Here is a 16,451-nt window from a genome sequence, read left to right as displayed (position 1 = left end):
GTTTTATAGGCAATCAAACAGCAGTAATAACATTGGGCTGAGTATAAATCGGGGAATTGGAGGTGCAGGTAACAAGGATAGACTTGCAATTTAAGCACAAACTGGGTAACCCAATAATCCTAATGAACAGTATGCCATGGAGGACAAATTCCTGGAATGTGTTCTGTTATTTTGAACTGGTTGCAGGATTTGATGATGATGTCATTAGGGTGTTGCAGAGACTGCTGTTTTACTTTCAGTTGTACAGGCAAGACTGCCTAGAATAAATAATGATTTATAGTTCCACAAATATAGTTCCGACATTACAAAATAAATTGATGACGAGTCAGGATTTTGTTTTATTGAGAATATCAAAGAAAAAACAGTGTGGGCCCTTGTGCTTCGAGTATTCGAAGGCTGGGGTCAAGCAACAACAGCATCGAATTACCAGTGAAGAAAGCCAAGTCAGAAAAAAGTTGTGTGTGGTTTTGAGGGTTTTTTTCCAAATCAGAGAAGGGGAAGATTCCAGACAGTATCCGGCATATTTGAAAAGAAGGGATGCTCTGCTGTATGGCTGGGGCCATTTATAAGAAAGATACCTGTCAAAGGTTTGAGGATAAAAAGGGAAGACAGTTTTAAGAATATATATACTGAGCAGTCTCGAGTCGCTAATGCCTGCGAGGAAAATGGCAGGTCAATGAAGAAAATGAATCATGGAGTTCCTATTCAGAGTGTTTTCAGCACTTTGTAGAAATGAAAAAAAATTGGAAACAAGTAGCTTGTACTAGCTTTCCTCAGTAAAATAGGAAGTGAAACCTTTAATTTGCTCTGGAATTTGGTTTATCCAGCAAATCCAGGAACCAAAACTTATGATGACTTGACAAAGATCCTTGAAGAGCATTACTCTCCAATGTCACTGATCATCACGGATCGGTTCAGGTTCCACTGAAGGAATCAAGTGGAAGGTGAAAGCATTGCTCAGTTTGTGGCAACTTTAAAAAGGCTGGCACAACATTGAGTTTGGCGAGTCATTAGAAGATACTCTTCAAAGTCAAGTAGTCTCCAAAATGAGGCTATCCAAAGAACATTGCTTACTGAACGTGCTTTGACTGTAAAGAATGCAGGAGAAATCGCAGTGTTGATGGAACTGGCTGCTAAATAGGTTTCACAATTTGGTGCAGGAATGAAGATCCACAAGTTGAGAACTGCCCACAAGAAGTCAAAATGGCAACATTCATGTCACATGGGCCATTCAGCGAGTGAATGCTGAAGCTAAGATAATCAATACAATAAGTGTGGCAAAATGGGTCACGTTGCAAAAGCTTGTTGGGCTGGACCAGCTTCCCGTGATGATCAATATCCACTTCCTTTAATTGAAGATTTGTTTGCCGGGTTATTAGGTGAGCAGAAATTCAGCAAAATTGATCTTTTGTAAGCATATTTACAGATGAATGTAGCTGCTGAATCACAACCATTGCTTACCATCGTTACTCATCAAGGTCTTTTTTGTTATAGAAGATTGCCTTTTGGAATAACATCTGCACCAGCCCTATTCCAAAGAACGATGGATCAGATTTTAAGTGGTCTCTCTGGTGTACAATGTTACCTGGATGATATTCTAAATACAGGGTCCAGTGAACAGAAGCGCTTGAATAATTTAGAAGCAACATTGGAACATAGTCAAGCACATGGTCTGCATATAAAGAAAGAAAAGTGTGACATTTTCCAGATGTCAGTCCAGTATTTGGGTCATGTTATTGATAGTAAAGGCCTGCATAAAGCATCTAAAAATGGACGCTATTTTAGAAGCACCAATTCTGAAGAAGTGTGACACAATAGAGGTCCTTTCTAAGATTAGTAAATTATTACGACAAATTTGATCTGAACTTAGCGGCATTATTGAAGCCATTGCATAATTTAGTATGTGTGAAACAGCCATGGCACTGGACAACGTGAGAAAGCCGAGATGGATGTCAAAAATGCAGAAGTCTGGAGTATTGGTTTGTTTTAATCTGAAGCTACCATTATTGCTTGTGACGCTTCTCCTTATGGAGTAGGGACAGTCATTTCACATTACACCTTAAGGAGAAGAACGGCCAATAGTTTTTGCTTTGTGTTCTCTGATTAGTGCTGAATCACACTATGCTCAGCTAGAAAAAGAAGCATTGAGTTCAATTGTTGGTGTACAAACGTTTCGACATTACTTATATGATCATCACTTCACTATTGACTGATCATCGACCCTTTACTATTTTTGGGCCACATAAAGACATTACCATTCTTGGCTGCTAGCTGATTGCAAAGGTGGTCACTGATCTTATCTGCACATTCTAACTATATAAAGTATCGTCAATCAGTGTGCCTCGCTAATGCTGATGCATTATCACATTTGTGTTTACCTATTGAGCAGACATCACCCACTAGTTTTGCCAATATGATTTTTTGCTAGTAGATAATTTGGCTATGACAGCTTCTCCAGTTCAGAGACATTCCAGAAATGATCTCATGATGGGGAAGGTGATGGATATGGTGTTGAAAGGAATGATAGCTGGAACACATTGCCCACTTCCTGATTTGAAACCACATGTGTCAAGAAAGCTTGAATTGACCGTCGAAGGTGGTTGTCTATTGTGGAGAATCCGAGTGATCATTCCTCCTAGTCTGTGTGGAAGAGTTCTTGCACAACTGCATGAAGGATATCCTGGTATAGTCTGGATGAAGGAATTAGCGTGTAGTTATTTTTGGTGGCCAGATCTAGATGTTCAGATTGAAGAAAAAGTGGGACAGTGTCAATCCTGTGCACAAATAAGAAATACACCACTGTTGTCTCTGCACCCTTGGGAGAGGCTTAAGATGCCATGGCAATGATTACAGGTAGATTTTGCTGGTCCGTTTGAGGATTGCATGTTATTAGTCATAATTGATGCACACTCAAAGTGGCCAGAGGTTTACTCCAAACTGAACAAACATTGAAAAACTTGATAAAGTTTTTGTAAGACTTGATAAACCGGAACAGATTGCTGGTGATAATGGTTCTCAGTTTAGTTCACAAGAGTTTGAGAATTATCTCAAAGTGAATGGTATTCACATGGTGCATCTGTAAAAGTTGGTGAGATTTGTAGCGGACATGCCAAATTTCCTTAGCCTCCTGAGAAAGTAGAGGCTTTGTTGGACTTTCTTAATTATTGCATCGGTGTGGAGGGACCAGGACAGGTTGTTGATGATCTAGACACTTAGAAACTTAAAGCCCTCGACAATTTCCACTTTGTCCCCATTGATGTAGTCAGGGGCATGTCCTCCACTACGCCTCCTGAAGTCGATGATTATCTCCTTCATTTTGTTGACAAGGGGCTTGATAGGGTAGATGCAGAAAGAATGTTCCCCTGGCTGTGGGGGTCGAGGACCAGGGAACAGTTTCAGAATAAGGGGTTGGCCATTTTGGACTGAGATGAAAAGGAATTTCCTTATTCAAGTTGCTGGATCTTTGGAATTCTCTATCCCAGAGAGCTGTGGAGGATCAGTCATTGAGCATATTAAAGACAGAGATTATAACATTTCCAGATATTGAAGATATCAAGGGACATGGGGATAGTGTGGGAAAATGGTATTGAGGTAGAAATCAACCATGAATTGAAGGCGGAGCAGACCTGAGAGCTAAAGGCCTACTCTTTTTCCTATGATCATATGAAGCAGTCTCATGAATCTTTCCTGCATCCCTTCTAACACCTTCACATCCTTCCTATGGTGCGATACCTAGCACTGGGCACAATGCTTCAGTTGAGGCTGAACCAGTGTTTTTTTACAAGTTTAACATAACTTCCTTGCTTTTGACTCTGCCCCTATTAGTAAAGCTCAGATTCCATAATGCCTTATTAACCACTTTCTCAACCCGTCCTGCCACTTGCAGTGATTCTTTTACATATACTCTTGGATCTGTCTCTCTACTCCTGCGTTAACTTCACAAATGTACTTTTTATATTGCCTGTTCTCATTCTTCGTACCAAAATAAATCGCTTCACAATTTATTGCCTTGAATTTCATCTGCCACTTGTCTGCCTGTTCCGCCAACTTTCACTATCCTTTTGAAGTTCTAAACTATCCTGCTCAAAGTTCACAATGCTTTCAAGTTTTATATCATCTGCAAATTTTGAACTTGTACACCAAAGTCTAGGACATGAATGTGTATCAGGAAAAGCAGGGGTCTGGGTTGGGTAACTCCCCTACAACCCTTCCTCCAGTCCAAAAAGTAACCATTAATCACTACTATTTCCTGTCACTTGGCCAATTTCATGCGTGTTGACGTTGCTCCTTTCATTCCATGAGCTCTAACCTTTCTCAAGTCTGTTGTGTGGCACTTTGTCAAATGCCTTTTGGAAGTCCATGTCAACCACATCAACAACATTTCTCACATCAACCCTCTCTGTTACCTCATCAAACTCCAGCAAGGTAAACACTATTTTCCCTTAAACCTGTGCTGGCTTTCTTTAATTAACCACATTTGCTGAAGTGACAATTTTTTCTGGATTATTATTTCGAAAAGTTTTCTTGAGAGATTAGTCAAACTAGCTTGTTGAAGATTCTGGGCTCATCTCTGCACCCTTAGGGTGCAATTCTCCAGCCCTCTGGCACCACCCTGTGTCTGAGGTGGTTTTAATCTATTTTTAATGATAGTGCTGGGATCTTTCCTGTTCAGCAGCCTCTGCTCTGGCAATATAGACAACATCCTCCATCAGGATCTTTTAATTTGGGCTAGGGCTCAGGGAATGAACCCACAAAGCATCTTCCCGACATGGGTCTATTAGGATTGATGCCTTTTACCATCATCTCCTTGATTTAATGCCCTGGCTTGCATTCAAAAGTGCAGTGTGTAAATGTATGTTTTTGTGGTCCAGATGCAACAGGAGTTGGAACAAACTGCCTACGAACTCCACGATTCGCTGGACAAAGTTAAACGGTTAGACTGTGAGAATCTGCAGCTGAAATCTGGTAGGTTGGGAAATGGTGACAGTGCTTTCGAGTCACAGGGTTTTGGGTTCGAATCCCACTCACAATTCAAAACTTAATTTTTAAAAAAAATATTGTTCATGGAATGTGGGTGTCACTGGCTAGGCCAGCATTGAATTGCCTATCCCTAATTGCCCATGACAAGGTTGTGATGGGCTGCTTTTCTTGACCTGAAGTACATGGGGTGTAAGTACACCCACTGTGCTGTTAGGGAGGGAATTCCAGGACAGTGAAGGAATGGTGATCTATTTCCAAGTCAGGATGGTGTGTGGTTTGGAGGGGAACTTGCTGGTAGTGGTGTTCCCATGCATATGCTGCCCTTGTCCTTCTAGAGGGTAGATATCTGGTTTGGATGGAATGCGGTACTGAGGGAATGCTACACTATCCCAGGTGCGGTTTCTCGAATGAGGCATTAAACCGATGATTTGTCTGCTCTTCTGGTGAATGTGAACTATTCCATGGTCTTATCCATATAGTGTATATATATTCTGGGCTTTATTGGATACATATTCTGGGCTTTATTAATAGGAGCACAGAATACAGGAGCAAGAAGGTTATGTTGAATTTATAAAAAACACAATTTAAACCTCATCTGGAATATTGTGTACAGTTCTGGGCACCACACTGTAGGAAGGATGTGAACACATTGGAGAAAGTGCAGAAGAGGTTTACAAGAATGGTTCCAGGGATAAGAAACTTCAGTTATGAGGATAGATTGGAGAGGTTGGGATTGTTCTCCTTCGAGAGAAGGAGATTGGATAGAGATGTTCAAAATCACGAGGGGACTGGACAGAGTAGATAGGGAGAAACTGTTCCCGCTTGTAAAAAGGATCAAGAATGAGAGGGCGCAGATTGAAAGTGATTTGCAAAAGAAGCAAATGTGATGTGAGAAATAACGTTTTTCTCACAGCGAGTGGTTTGGGTTTGGAATACACCGCCTGGAAGTGTGGTGGAGGCAGGTTCGATAGGACAGTGAAACAATGTGCAGGTGTCTGGGGAAAAGGCAGGGCAAAGGCACTAAGTCATGAGGCTGATTTGGAGCCGGTGCAGATGCGATGGACTGAATGGCCTCCTGCACCGACCAATCCTGTGCAGAGCAGCAGTTAATTGGCTGCTCATTTTTGTTGCTCTCTGTGAGATTTTGCTGTGTGTCAAATGGTTGGCATGTTCGCCTATTTACGTCACTGGTGGTGAAACGCTTTTGGGATGAGCGCATAATGGCGGTAGAATTCTCTTTTGACCAGAGTGCAGAATGATTGTCGTCAAATGGAATCTGAAGTTGACTCCATTATTTTCCATGACTTCAGTGGAAATGCAAACTGCCGGATATGAAACATGGAGTAAGTTCATTGCCTTAAGATCCACCTATTTCAAACAATCAATTTTCCCCTTCTGCATCCCTCCCACCTCTATGGGTGCTATACAAATATAGCTCCCTACTTTACCCAGGTAGTAAACTGGGCTTCACATGGCGAGCGCTGGAAGTCGACTCATTGTCCCAGTATCTCTCACAACTAGACATGGGAGAGAGAATCCATTGCAAACCACTGAGTTAACACTCCGATACCCATTTCAGGGCTGGAAACCATGACCGATCAGCTAGCCAAGGTGGAGGAAGAACGAGACAAGCTGATGAAGGAGAACAGCAGATACTTTGTGGAGCTGGCTACCATAGAGGCCTCACTGAAACTCTCAGATGCGGCACTAGCTGAAAGGACAGAGAAGTGAGTCAGCTTTGTCACCATGATGCAGTTGCATGTTTGCCTTTTTGATTTGATAATGCAGCAGTAAATATTCATGGCTATAACTGTGTGAATATGACTTCCTCACCCTGCTCTAGGTTGCAGACCTGCGAAGCACAGAATACGAACCTGGCAGACACTCTAAGGGAGAATGTACAAAGGTAATAATGTGCAGAATGGTTGGTATGTATAGCTCCGACATAAGTCACTGTGCTTCATTGGCTCAGAATCTGGAACTAGGGCTCGCTGTTTAAAAATAAGGGCTCACCTGTTTAAGACGGATGTGAAGAATTTTTTCCTGAGGGTCCTCAGTCTTTGGAGCTCTTCTAATTTATTCGTTTATGGGATGTGGGCATTGTTGGCTGTGCCAGCATTTGCCCATCGCTGAGGGCAGTTAAGAATCAGCCACATTGCTGTGGGTCTGGAGTCACATGTAGGCCAGCGGGGTTATGTCAGGAAGCATTCTTTCACACATGCGAAGAGGAAATCTGGAATTCCCTCCCCCAAAAAACTGAGACTGGGAGTCAATTGCAAAATTAAGCTTGATGTTATTAATCTGGAATAAGGAGCAAGTTCTACACTGCAGTCACCTTTTCTGCTTTTTATTGATTTATAACTTAACAGATGTGTGTTTTTCCCTCAGTCTGGAGGAGGCTCTGGATAAACTGCAACAGGAAAAGGAAGGTATGGCATTGTCTCAGGCTGAAGTCGTCCACCTAACCAAGGCACTGGCACTTAAAGACGTGGAGCTGCAAGAACTCTTTGACGCCCGTGCTGAAGCTGCATTGATCTCAGACTATAACAAAGTAAGTGGTAAACAGCCTCAGAGTGATGAAAGATTGTGGGTTGCAATCTTTGTGGGTTGTGGGAAGGCAGATATACAGTTCATTAAATACCAGTTGTGGTGTGAAGATTCGGGCTCAGGCAGTTGAGCTGTGAGACCAGTTAATGCCTGACCCCTTGCTGCGGGCCTGCGCAAGTGACAGCTGCTTCCAGTGAGACAGGACTGAACTGTGAAGCACTTCCTAAAGGAGGGCGGTGAGCAGCACATTAAGATATTTAGATATCTGAGGAATGGTTCCTGGTCGGTGGCACTGACTGGGTTGAGGGGGGGTGGGTGGTAAGAGAGGTAGTGGGTGTGAGAGCCTAGCCCTGGTCCAGAGATCCTGAGGACTCCAGAGTTTGACTGGTGGAACAGCTGCAGCAACAGGTGGGTGAATATTTTATGAAGGATGCTCAGAGTAATACTTGCAGGGCTATGGGAATAGAAGAGGGCAATGGGACTGATTGGATTGGTCTAGTGAGCCAGTATGGATTTAATGGGCTGAATGGCTTCTTTCTCTGACATAATGACTCTCTGGGCAGAATTTTCCTGTCCCACCCACCATGAGAATCGTACTGGGCGGGACACAGACCATGCAAAGATCTGTTGACCTTGGGCAGGATTTTCCAGTCTTGGGGCAAGCACGGCCTGAAAATCCTGCCCTTTGACTCAATGAAGAGTATTCCTCCCCTCCCCCTTTCCCCCACCCACTCCCTGGTACTGATTAAACCTGGGCACTTGTATCTCTGATTCCTTATCTCGACCCTGCAGATTCCCTGACTTTACTTTCTGCTGATTTCCATTTTCTTTGGTTCTCCTGTTTGATTCTCAATTTTATACCTTTTTTAATTTGACTAAAATGACAAGAGATTGCAAACCTTTAGCAGGAGCTAATCAGCATCTTCCCTGCTCCCCCCCCTGTCCTTTGAGATGAACTCCTGCCATTTTTAGACTGACCTACTTCTGGATTGCATTCCAGAGCAATAGGCTGAATCTCTGGAGCTTCCCCGGGAAATTGGGTTATGCTCCAATTATTGGCACTGATGAGCTTTTAGAAACTCTCAGCCCCTTCAAACATCCCTTGTTCAACTAGCTCAAAGTGCAAAGACTGTGGCCTGGTTCACACCACCTCGATGGCAGCGGATAAACACTCTTGTGCTCAGCTTTCTGCCTGTTGTTTAAAAAGTCATTGTTGCTGAAATCATTTTTTGTGCCACTGACAGACTTGCTTTTGTTCTCTGTATCAAACTCCACCTTGCACAAGGTCGACTGCATTCTTTATCTCCTATTAGGTGCTGCTCTTGTCTTTCCCGTCTCCCGGGCTTCCACAGAGCACTGATTCATCCAGTCGTATTGCTTGTTTGTCAGTCCCTCCACTGCCGAGTTTCAACCTCCCTCTGTGACCTTCAGCCCCACATTGGACTTGTGCCTTCTGATCTCTCCATTGACTTACTGCATCCTCCCATTGTCCACTAACCGTGGTACCACCTTCTGCCATCACACCACTCAACTGGCAAATAATTCTATAGGAGATGAGATTTTTTCTTCAAGTTTTCAGGATCTCGGAGGCTTGACTTTTAAAAGCTGGTGGAAGTGGATTCCATCAATAATTTTAAAAAGGAACTGGTTTACAGATTTAAAAGGTGTAGGACTAAACTCGATTGCTCTTTCAAAGAGACAGCACAGGCATAACGGGCCAAATGGCCTCCTGCACAGTACATTTCTGTCATTCTTTGTGCACGTGGACTGAGGTAAAGTGTATATTTTGTCTATCTTGCTGAGCCAGGATCTCTGCACTGGTTTCCCCACCAGAGTGATCTCACAGGCTTGGTCTGATCAGCCTTTCTCCCTCTGAATGTGTACATTTGAATATCCTGTTGTTCTGTTTCCTTGTGTCAGTTTATGGAGCAGGAGCTGAGGGTGACCCGTGAGCACTTGCTGGAGATGGAGGGGCAGCTTGGTGAACAAGTCCGCACCCTGCACGATCGCAACCTGGAATGTGAGGAGCTGCGGTGAGTGAATGAGTGAGAGGACTGGCACCCTCCCTGACCCCCTCCCTCACCCACAGCAAATCATGCGTATGTCTCTGCCTGGGGTCTGAGATTCAGAAAGAGCGAGTCAATTGGATAGAATTCTTTGATCTTAAGTTTTTTATTTCAATGCCATTCCACAGTGATAGTGTGAAGCAGCTACTTGTATTTTATAGAAACTTGCTGAGCAAAAACATTCTGGGGAAGGGTGAATGCTGACTGAGTGAGTGGCAATGACTGAGGCGCCCCTGTGCGTGAGTTATGAGGTGCAGTAAAGGTAAGGAGGGATAAAAGTACAGGCTATCTGGTGCAGTAATTGGAGGGTTGGCAGAGGGAATGGGAAGATTGACCAGAGCTAGGTAGATGGTTACAGAGCTAGATAGATTTACAGAGCTGAGATGGGGTGAAGTCATGTGCAATTTAAATGAGGGGAGAATCTCAGTGTGTGTCAGATCAATGGTTAGAGGCTGTGACTTCAGCTGAAAGAAACTAAAAGTGGGTCAAAGCTAAAGTGAGAAGTGGAGATCCATAAACCAGGAGTGAAGGGTCTTTGAAACAATGAACTGGCATTTGGGGTGACCTTCGCTGTGATGGAACTCCGATTCTCCCCTGGCACGGACTGAGAGACTTGCTGATCCCAGTCTTGTGAAATTCTCATTGCTACACAGTAATACTGTTTATGTTCAATCAGCGTTCGATGTGACCAGTGCCAAAGGAATCTGGATACAGTAAAGAAAGATGCCCGAGAGATGTTGCTGGAGATGGGGCAGCAGATGAACGAGGCCACAGTCAAGATCTCTGCTCTGAAAGGTCAAATGCAAGATGTCATCAAATCAGCTGGAGCAACGATAAAGAACTGGCAGCAGGTGAGTCCCCTGTTGCTCAGGAATCTTCACCAACCTCTGCCTCCCTGGGTCATGAGGAGGTGGGGTTCTTAATATCCCAGTCTGTGAAACAGATCATTGTGCTGATCACTGCCCAGTGACACTCTGTAAAATGTACAGCATTTGGGTATCATCTTGGTGTGCTCATCATCTTCCTTGTCAACAAACCTACTTATTTCCACCGCTGTAATATTGTCTGTCTCAGCCTCTATCTCAGCTCGTATGCAGCTGGAACCCTCACCCAGCCTTGATGCCTCTAACACATTCCTGGCCAACCTCCCGTTTCCCACCTGAAAACTCTGCTGCCTCTATCCTATCTCGCACTACGTTCAGCAATCACCCGTGTTCACAGACTAACATTGGCTCCTGGTCCAGCAGCACCTAGATTTTTAAAGCTCTCATTTTCTGTGCCCTTGCCCCTCTCTACATCTAACCTTTTCCCTTCCTTCGGATCTCAGAACTCTGCACTCCTCTAAATTAGTCTCTTCGGCATTCCCCATTTCAATTGTTCCACTATTCCTGGTCTTGCTTTCAAGTGCCTGAGCTTTAAACCCTGGAACACCTTCCCTAAATCTCTCTCTTTCCTCTAGCTCTGATCAAGCCTTTAGTCATTTGTCCTAATATCTCTTTATGGGGTTCGATATCAAATTTTGACTAATTATGTTCCTGCAAAATGCCTTGGGATTTTTAACAATTTTAAAGGTGTTATATAAATGCAAGCTGTTGTTGTCTGGATGAAATTAATTTGTGAACTGTCCAGTGACCCTTGTGGGAAGAAGTACAGATTTAACCATGAGCTTGGCTGTAATGTCCTCCAGAGCCTATTAATGCTCATTGTCTACGTTCACAGCTTATGGAACTGTAGCCCCCTTCAGAGGAGCAAAGGAAAGATAAGCAGTTAGTCTGGAGGCAGCTGAGAGTTCTTGGCACAATTGTGCAGTTGAATTAACCTGATTAACAGCTGCAATAATTGCTGAACTATCCCAGGTTACCAGCCCTGTCTCAACTGACATTCATTAAAGCTCACACTAACACCTTCTCCCCCAGTATATTCAGAACCAGATCCCCAATGTTATTGGCAGTAACTGAGATAAATACTTTGAGTTTATGGGACTTGTTAAGTTATTAGATTGTTGTATGCAGGTTATATTGTTATTTGGAAGATGAAGAATTGCTTGGGCTACTTCAAGATTGACCCGAACAGGCGCCGGAGTGTGGCGACTGGGGGAATTTTACAGTGACTTAACATAACATAAGAAATAGGAGCAGGAGTAGGCCATCTAGCCCCTCGAGCCTGCCCCGTCATTCAATAAGATCATGGCTGATCTGATAGTGGTTTAGTTCCACTTACCCGCCCGCTCCCCATAACCCTTAATTCCCTTATTGATCAGAAATCTATCTACCTGTGACTTAAACATATTTAACGAGGTAGCCTCCACTGCTTCAATGGGCAGAGAATTCCAGAGATTCACTACCCCCTGAGAGAAGAAGTTCCTCCTCAACTCTGTTCTAAACTGACTTCCCCTTATTTTGAGGCTGTGTCCTCTAGTTCTTGTTTCCTTTCTAAGTGGAAAGAATCTCTCTGCCTCTACCCTGTCTAGCCCCTTCATTATCTTATATGCCTCTATAAGATCTCCCCTCAGCCTTCTAAACTCCAATGAGTACAGGCCCAATCATCTCCGGTATCAACCTGGTGAACCTTCTCTGTACTCCCTCCAAGGCCAATACGTCCTTCCGCAAATAAGGGGACCAAAATTGCACACAGTACTCTAGTTGCAGCCTCACCAGTACCCTGTACAATTGCAACAAGACCTCCCTGCTTTTATACTCCATCCCCTTCGCGATAAAGGCCAACATTCCATTTGCCCTCTTGGTCACCTGCTGCACCTGCAAACTGAGTTTTTGCGATTCATGCACAAGGACCCCCAGGTCCCTCTGCACAGTAGCATGTTGTAATTTTTCACCATTTAAATAATAGTCCATTTTACTATTCCTTCCAAAGTGGATAACCTCACACTTGTCAACGTTACACTCCATCTGCCAGATCCTCGCCCACTCACTTAGCCTATCCAAATCTCTCTGCAGACTCTCTGTGTCCTCCACGCAATTCGCTTTCCCACTCATCTTTGTGCCATCCGCAAACTTTGTTACCCTACACTCGGTCCCCTCCTCCAGATCATCTATGTATATGGTAAACAGTTGACTTCATTGCAGTGTTAATATAAGCCTTACTTGTGATTAATATATAAACTTTAAAAGGTTAAAGGAGGTCAAAAATGAGCAATCATAGTCGGTTGAGAAGAAAACATTTCCATTTATATCGCATCTTTCACCACCTCGATCCCCCACAGTGCTTCAATGGCTCAGGATGTGCCAGCAATGTAGGAAACATGTGGATCAAACTTTGCAGAGTAATGAGTTAGTGACTGACCTGCTTTTCACCCATTGGTGAGATGGAATCTCTGACATTCACCTGGGAGGGCAGGGGGACCATGGTTTAATACTGCATCAACTCTAAACAGCAGACCAAAGGGTCTAGGGAGGGGGATTCCTGGGTCTGGGAAGGGAGTGGGGGGGAAACTGGCCTGCGTGTGGGGTTGGGGAAGGTCTGTGAAGTTTTGTGTTGTTTAATTTTGGTATCTGTATGGTGGCTGAAATTTCTGAGATTTTTGGTACTTTGTTTACTCAAGAATTATCCAGTGGCGGTCGCTGGAACTGACCAACTGCCCCCTGAATCCCAAACAGTGGAAGAGGCAAAGACAACGCAGGAGGCGGCCCAGTCCAGCAAAGGTAAATCTATGGCAGGAGGATGGAAACTGATCGGGGTTCAAGGTTGGGCGACGCTGCTGCTCTTTTTCTGGATTTGATTCTTGCCCAGCCTGAGAAGGTGACGATCTCCTGTAAGAGTTCAAGTCTTTTCTCAGTCTCCTCAGTGCACAGAGTAAAACAAAACCCTAACCAGTGTCTTTGAGAGAGTGTACAAGCAGAGATTGATCTGCAGCTCATCAATAAGATTATCTTCCAATAGTTTTGCTGGTCCAGGATGTCACTGAACGGCTGCAGGGCATTCTGAAGGGGGAGGGTGATGAGGCAGAGGTCATGGCACATGTTGGTACCAATGACATAGGTAGAAAGAGGGATGAGATCTTGCACCAAGAATTCGGGGAGTTCGGCAATAGACTAAGGAGCGGACCTCTCGGGTTGTAATCTCGGGATTATCCCAGTGCCATGTGCTAGTGAGCACAGAAGAATGGGTGGCTTAAGAGTTGGTGCAGGAGGGAGGGTTTTGGATTTCTGGGTTACTGGGACCATTTTTGGGAAAGGTGGGACCTGTACAAATGGGACAGTTTGCATCTGAACCAGAACGGGACTAACGTCCTTGCAGGACGTTTTGCTCGTGCTGTTGGGAGGAGTTTAAACTAATTTGGCAGGGAGAGGAGACACAGAGTGTTAGCGGAATAAGGGCACAGAATTGTACAGCAAAACAAACCAGTCAGAGGGAGTGCAGCTGTATTAAGTTTGAAGGGAGTAAGGCCAGGCTGGATGGCCTCTACTTTAACACCAGGAGAATTGCAGCTAAAACGGATGAGTTGAGGGTGATGATTGACGTGTGGAAGTGTGATATAGTCGCCATCACAGAGACATGGCTGAAGGAAGGAACGCAATTGGCAACTCAACATTCCGGGATATAGAATTTTCAGGCAAGACAGAGGAGAGGGTGAAAGAGGAGGAGGCATTGCATTATTAGTTAAGGAGGCAGTTACTGCAGTGAGGAGAGATTATATCTTGGAGGGGGCATCAAATAAAGCTTTGTGTGTAGAGTTTGGGAATAAAAAAAGGGGCAGCCACATTGTTAGGTGTTTATTATAGACCCCTAGATAGTCAGAGGCATATTGAGGAGAAAATCTGTGCTCAGTTTCTGGAGGTGTGTGAAAACAATAACAATATGGTTACTATATTAGGTGATTTCAACTTTCCCAACATTAACCGGAATATATATACTGTTAAGTGCTTGGATGGAGTAGGTTTCTTGAAATGTGTACAGGCGAACTTTTTAAATCCAGTTTTGGAGGGTCCAACAAGGCAGGGAGCTGTGCTGCACCTGATTCTGGGGAATGAAGCCGGACAGGTGGTTGAGGTGGTGGTGGGGGAGCATTTTAGTGATAGCGATCACAACACGGTACAATTTCAGTTTGTTATGGACAAGAAAATAGACAAGCTGCAAAAAAAGTTTTGGATTGGGGGAGAGCAGATTTTAGTAAAATAAGACAGGATCTAGCTAAGGTAGACTGGGAACAGCTATTAATGTAAAAATCTACAGAAGAGCAGTAGGGGGCATTGAAAAAGGAAATGGGGAGGGTGCAAGTCAAACATGTTCCCTCTAGGGTGATAGGTAGGAGTAACAAGCCCAGAGAACCATGGAAGACCAGAGATATTCAGGATACAATGAGAAGGAAAAGAAAGGCTTTTAAAAAGTACAAGGGGGGCAAATCAATGGAGGCATCAGTGAGGTATAGAAAGTGCAAGGTGGAGCTTAAGAAAGCAATTAGGAATGCAAAGAGAGGCTATGACAAAGCTCTGGCTGGTAAAAGTGGGAAAAAATCCCAAGATATTCTATCAGTATATCACTGGGAAGAGGGTAACCAGGAAAAGAGTAGGACTTATTTGGGACGAAGGGGACAATCTGTGGGTGGAGTCAGAGGGCATTGGTAGAGTGTTGAATGAATACTTCACATCCGTCTTCACCCAAGAGAATGAGGACGATGGTGTGGAATTCAGGGAGAGAGACTGTGAGGTTCTTGAGCAAATTGACATCGGGAAGGACAAGGTATTGGAGGTGTTGGCAGCCTTAAAAGTGGATAAATCTCCAGGTCCGGATGAATTGTGCCCCAGGCTGCTGTGGGAGGCAAGGGAGGAGATTGCAGGGGCTCTGACCCAAATTTTCAATTCCTCTCTGGCCATGGGGGTGGTGCCAGAGGACAGGAGAACAGCTAATGCGGTTCCGCTATTTAAGAAGGGTTGTAGAGATAAACCAGGGAACCACAGACCAGTAAGTCTTATGTCAGTGGTAGGGAAACTATGAGAAAAACTTCTGAAGGAGAGCATTTATCTCCACTTGGAGAGGCAAAGCTTGATCAGGGATAGTCAGCATGGCTTCATCAGAGGGAGGTCATGCCTGACAAATTTGATTGAATTTTTTGAGGAGCTGACCAGGTGTGTAGATGAGGATAGTTCAGTCGATGTAGTTTATATGGATTTCAGCAAAGCCTTTGACAAGGTCCACATGGGCACTTGTAAAGAAGATAAATTCACATGGGTTACAGTGTAATTTGATAAAGTGGATTCAAAATTGGTGCAGTTTTAGGAGTTTTAGAGGGTGATGACAGAAGACCGTTTAGTGACTGGAAGAGTTTTAACAACACCAGGTTAAAGTCCAACAGGTTTATTTGGTAGCAAATGCCATTAGCTTTTGGAGCGCTGCTCCTTCGTCAGGTGGCGTGGAAATCTGCTCTCAAACAGGGCACAGAGACACAAAATCAAGTTACAGAATACTGATCAAAATGCGAATCTCTACAGCCAACCAGGTCTTAAAGATACAGACAATGTGAGTGGAGGGAGCATTAAGCACAGGTTAAAGTCCAGGAGGCAAGCTGTGGGGGTTACTGATAGTGTGACATAAACCCAACATCCCGGTTTAGGCTGTCCTCATGTGTGCGGAACTTGGCTATCAGTTTCTGCTCAGTGACTCTGCGCTGTCGTGTGTCGTGAAGGCCGCCTTGGAGAACGCTTACCCGAAGATCAGAGGCTGAATGCCCGTGACCGCTGAAGTGCTCCCCCACAGGAAGAGAATAGTCTTGCCTGGTGATTGTCGAGCGGTGTTCATTCATCCGCTATCGTGTTTGCTACCAAATAAACCTGTTGGACTTTAACCTGGTGTTGTTAAAACTCTTACTGTGTTTACCCCAGTCCAACGCCGGCATCTCCACAT

General features: G+C 44.2%; 1 protein-coding gene across 1 annotated transcript in view; it reads left to right on the top strand.

Annotated features, from left to right (window-relative positions):
• The window catches only part of spag5 (sperm associated antigen 5), a 46,703-nt gene that overhangs the window by 12,827 nt on the left and 17,425 nt on the right, over nucleotides 1–16,451 (top strand). Inside the window, exons 6-12 of the mRNA XM_078225926.1 lie at nucleotides 4,872–4,965; nucleotides 6,560–6,707; nucleotides 6,824–6,886; nucleotides 7,369–7,531; nucleotides 9,448–9,560; nucleotides 10,270–10,444; nucleotides 13,153–13,252. Coding sequence (XP_078082052.1) covers nucleotides 4,872–4,965; nucleotides 6,560–6,707; nucleotides 6,824–6,886; nucleotides 7,369–7,531; nucleotides 9,448–9,560; nucleotides 10,270–10,444; nucleotides 13,153–13,252 — 856 coding nt within the window. The remainder of the gene's footprint in view (nucleotides 1–4,871; nucleotides 4,966–6,559; nucleotides 6,708–6,823; nucleotides 6,887–7,368; nucleotides 7,532–9,447; nucleotides 9,561–10,269; nucleotides 10,445–13,152; nucleotides 13,253–16,451) is intronic.

The sequence above is a fragment of the Mustelus asterias genome, chromosome 12 (assembly GCF_964213995.1).
Source record: "Mustelus asterias chromosome 12, sMusAst1.hap1.1, whole genome shotgun sequence".
NCBI classification, from domain to species: domain Eukaryota; kingdom Metazoa; phylum Chordata; class Chondrichthyes; order Carcharhiniformes; family Triakidae; genus Mustelus; species Mustelus asterias.
This window is presented reverse-complemented; position numbering and strand designations above follow the sequence as displayed.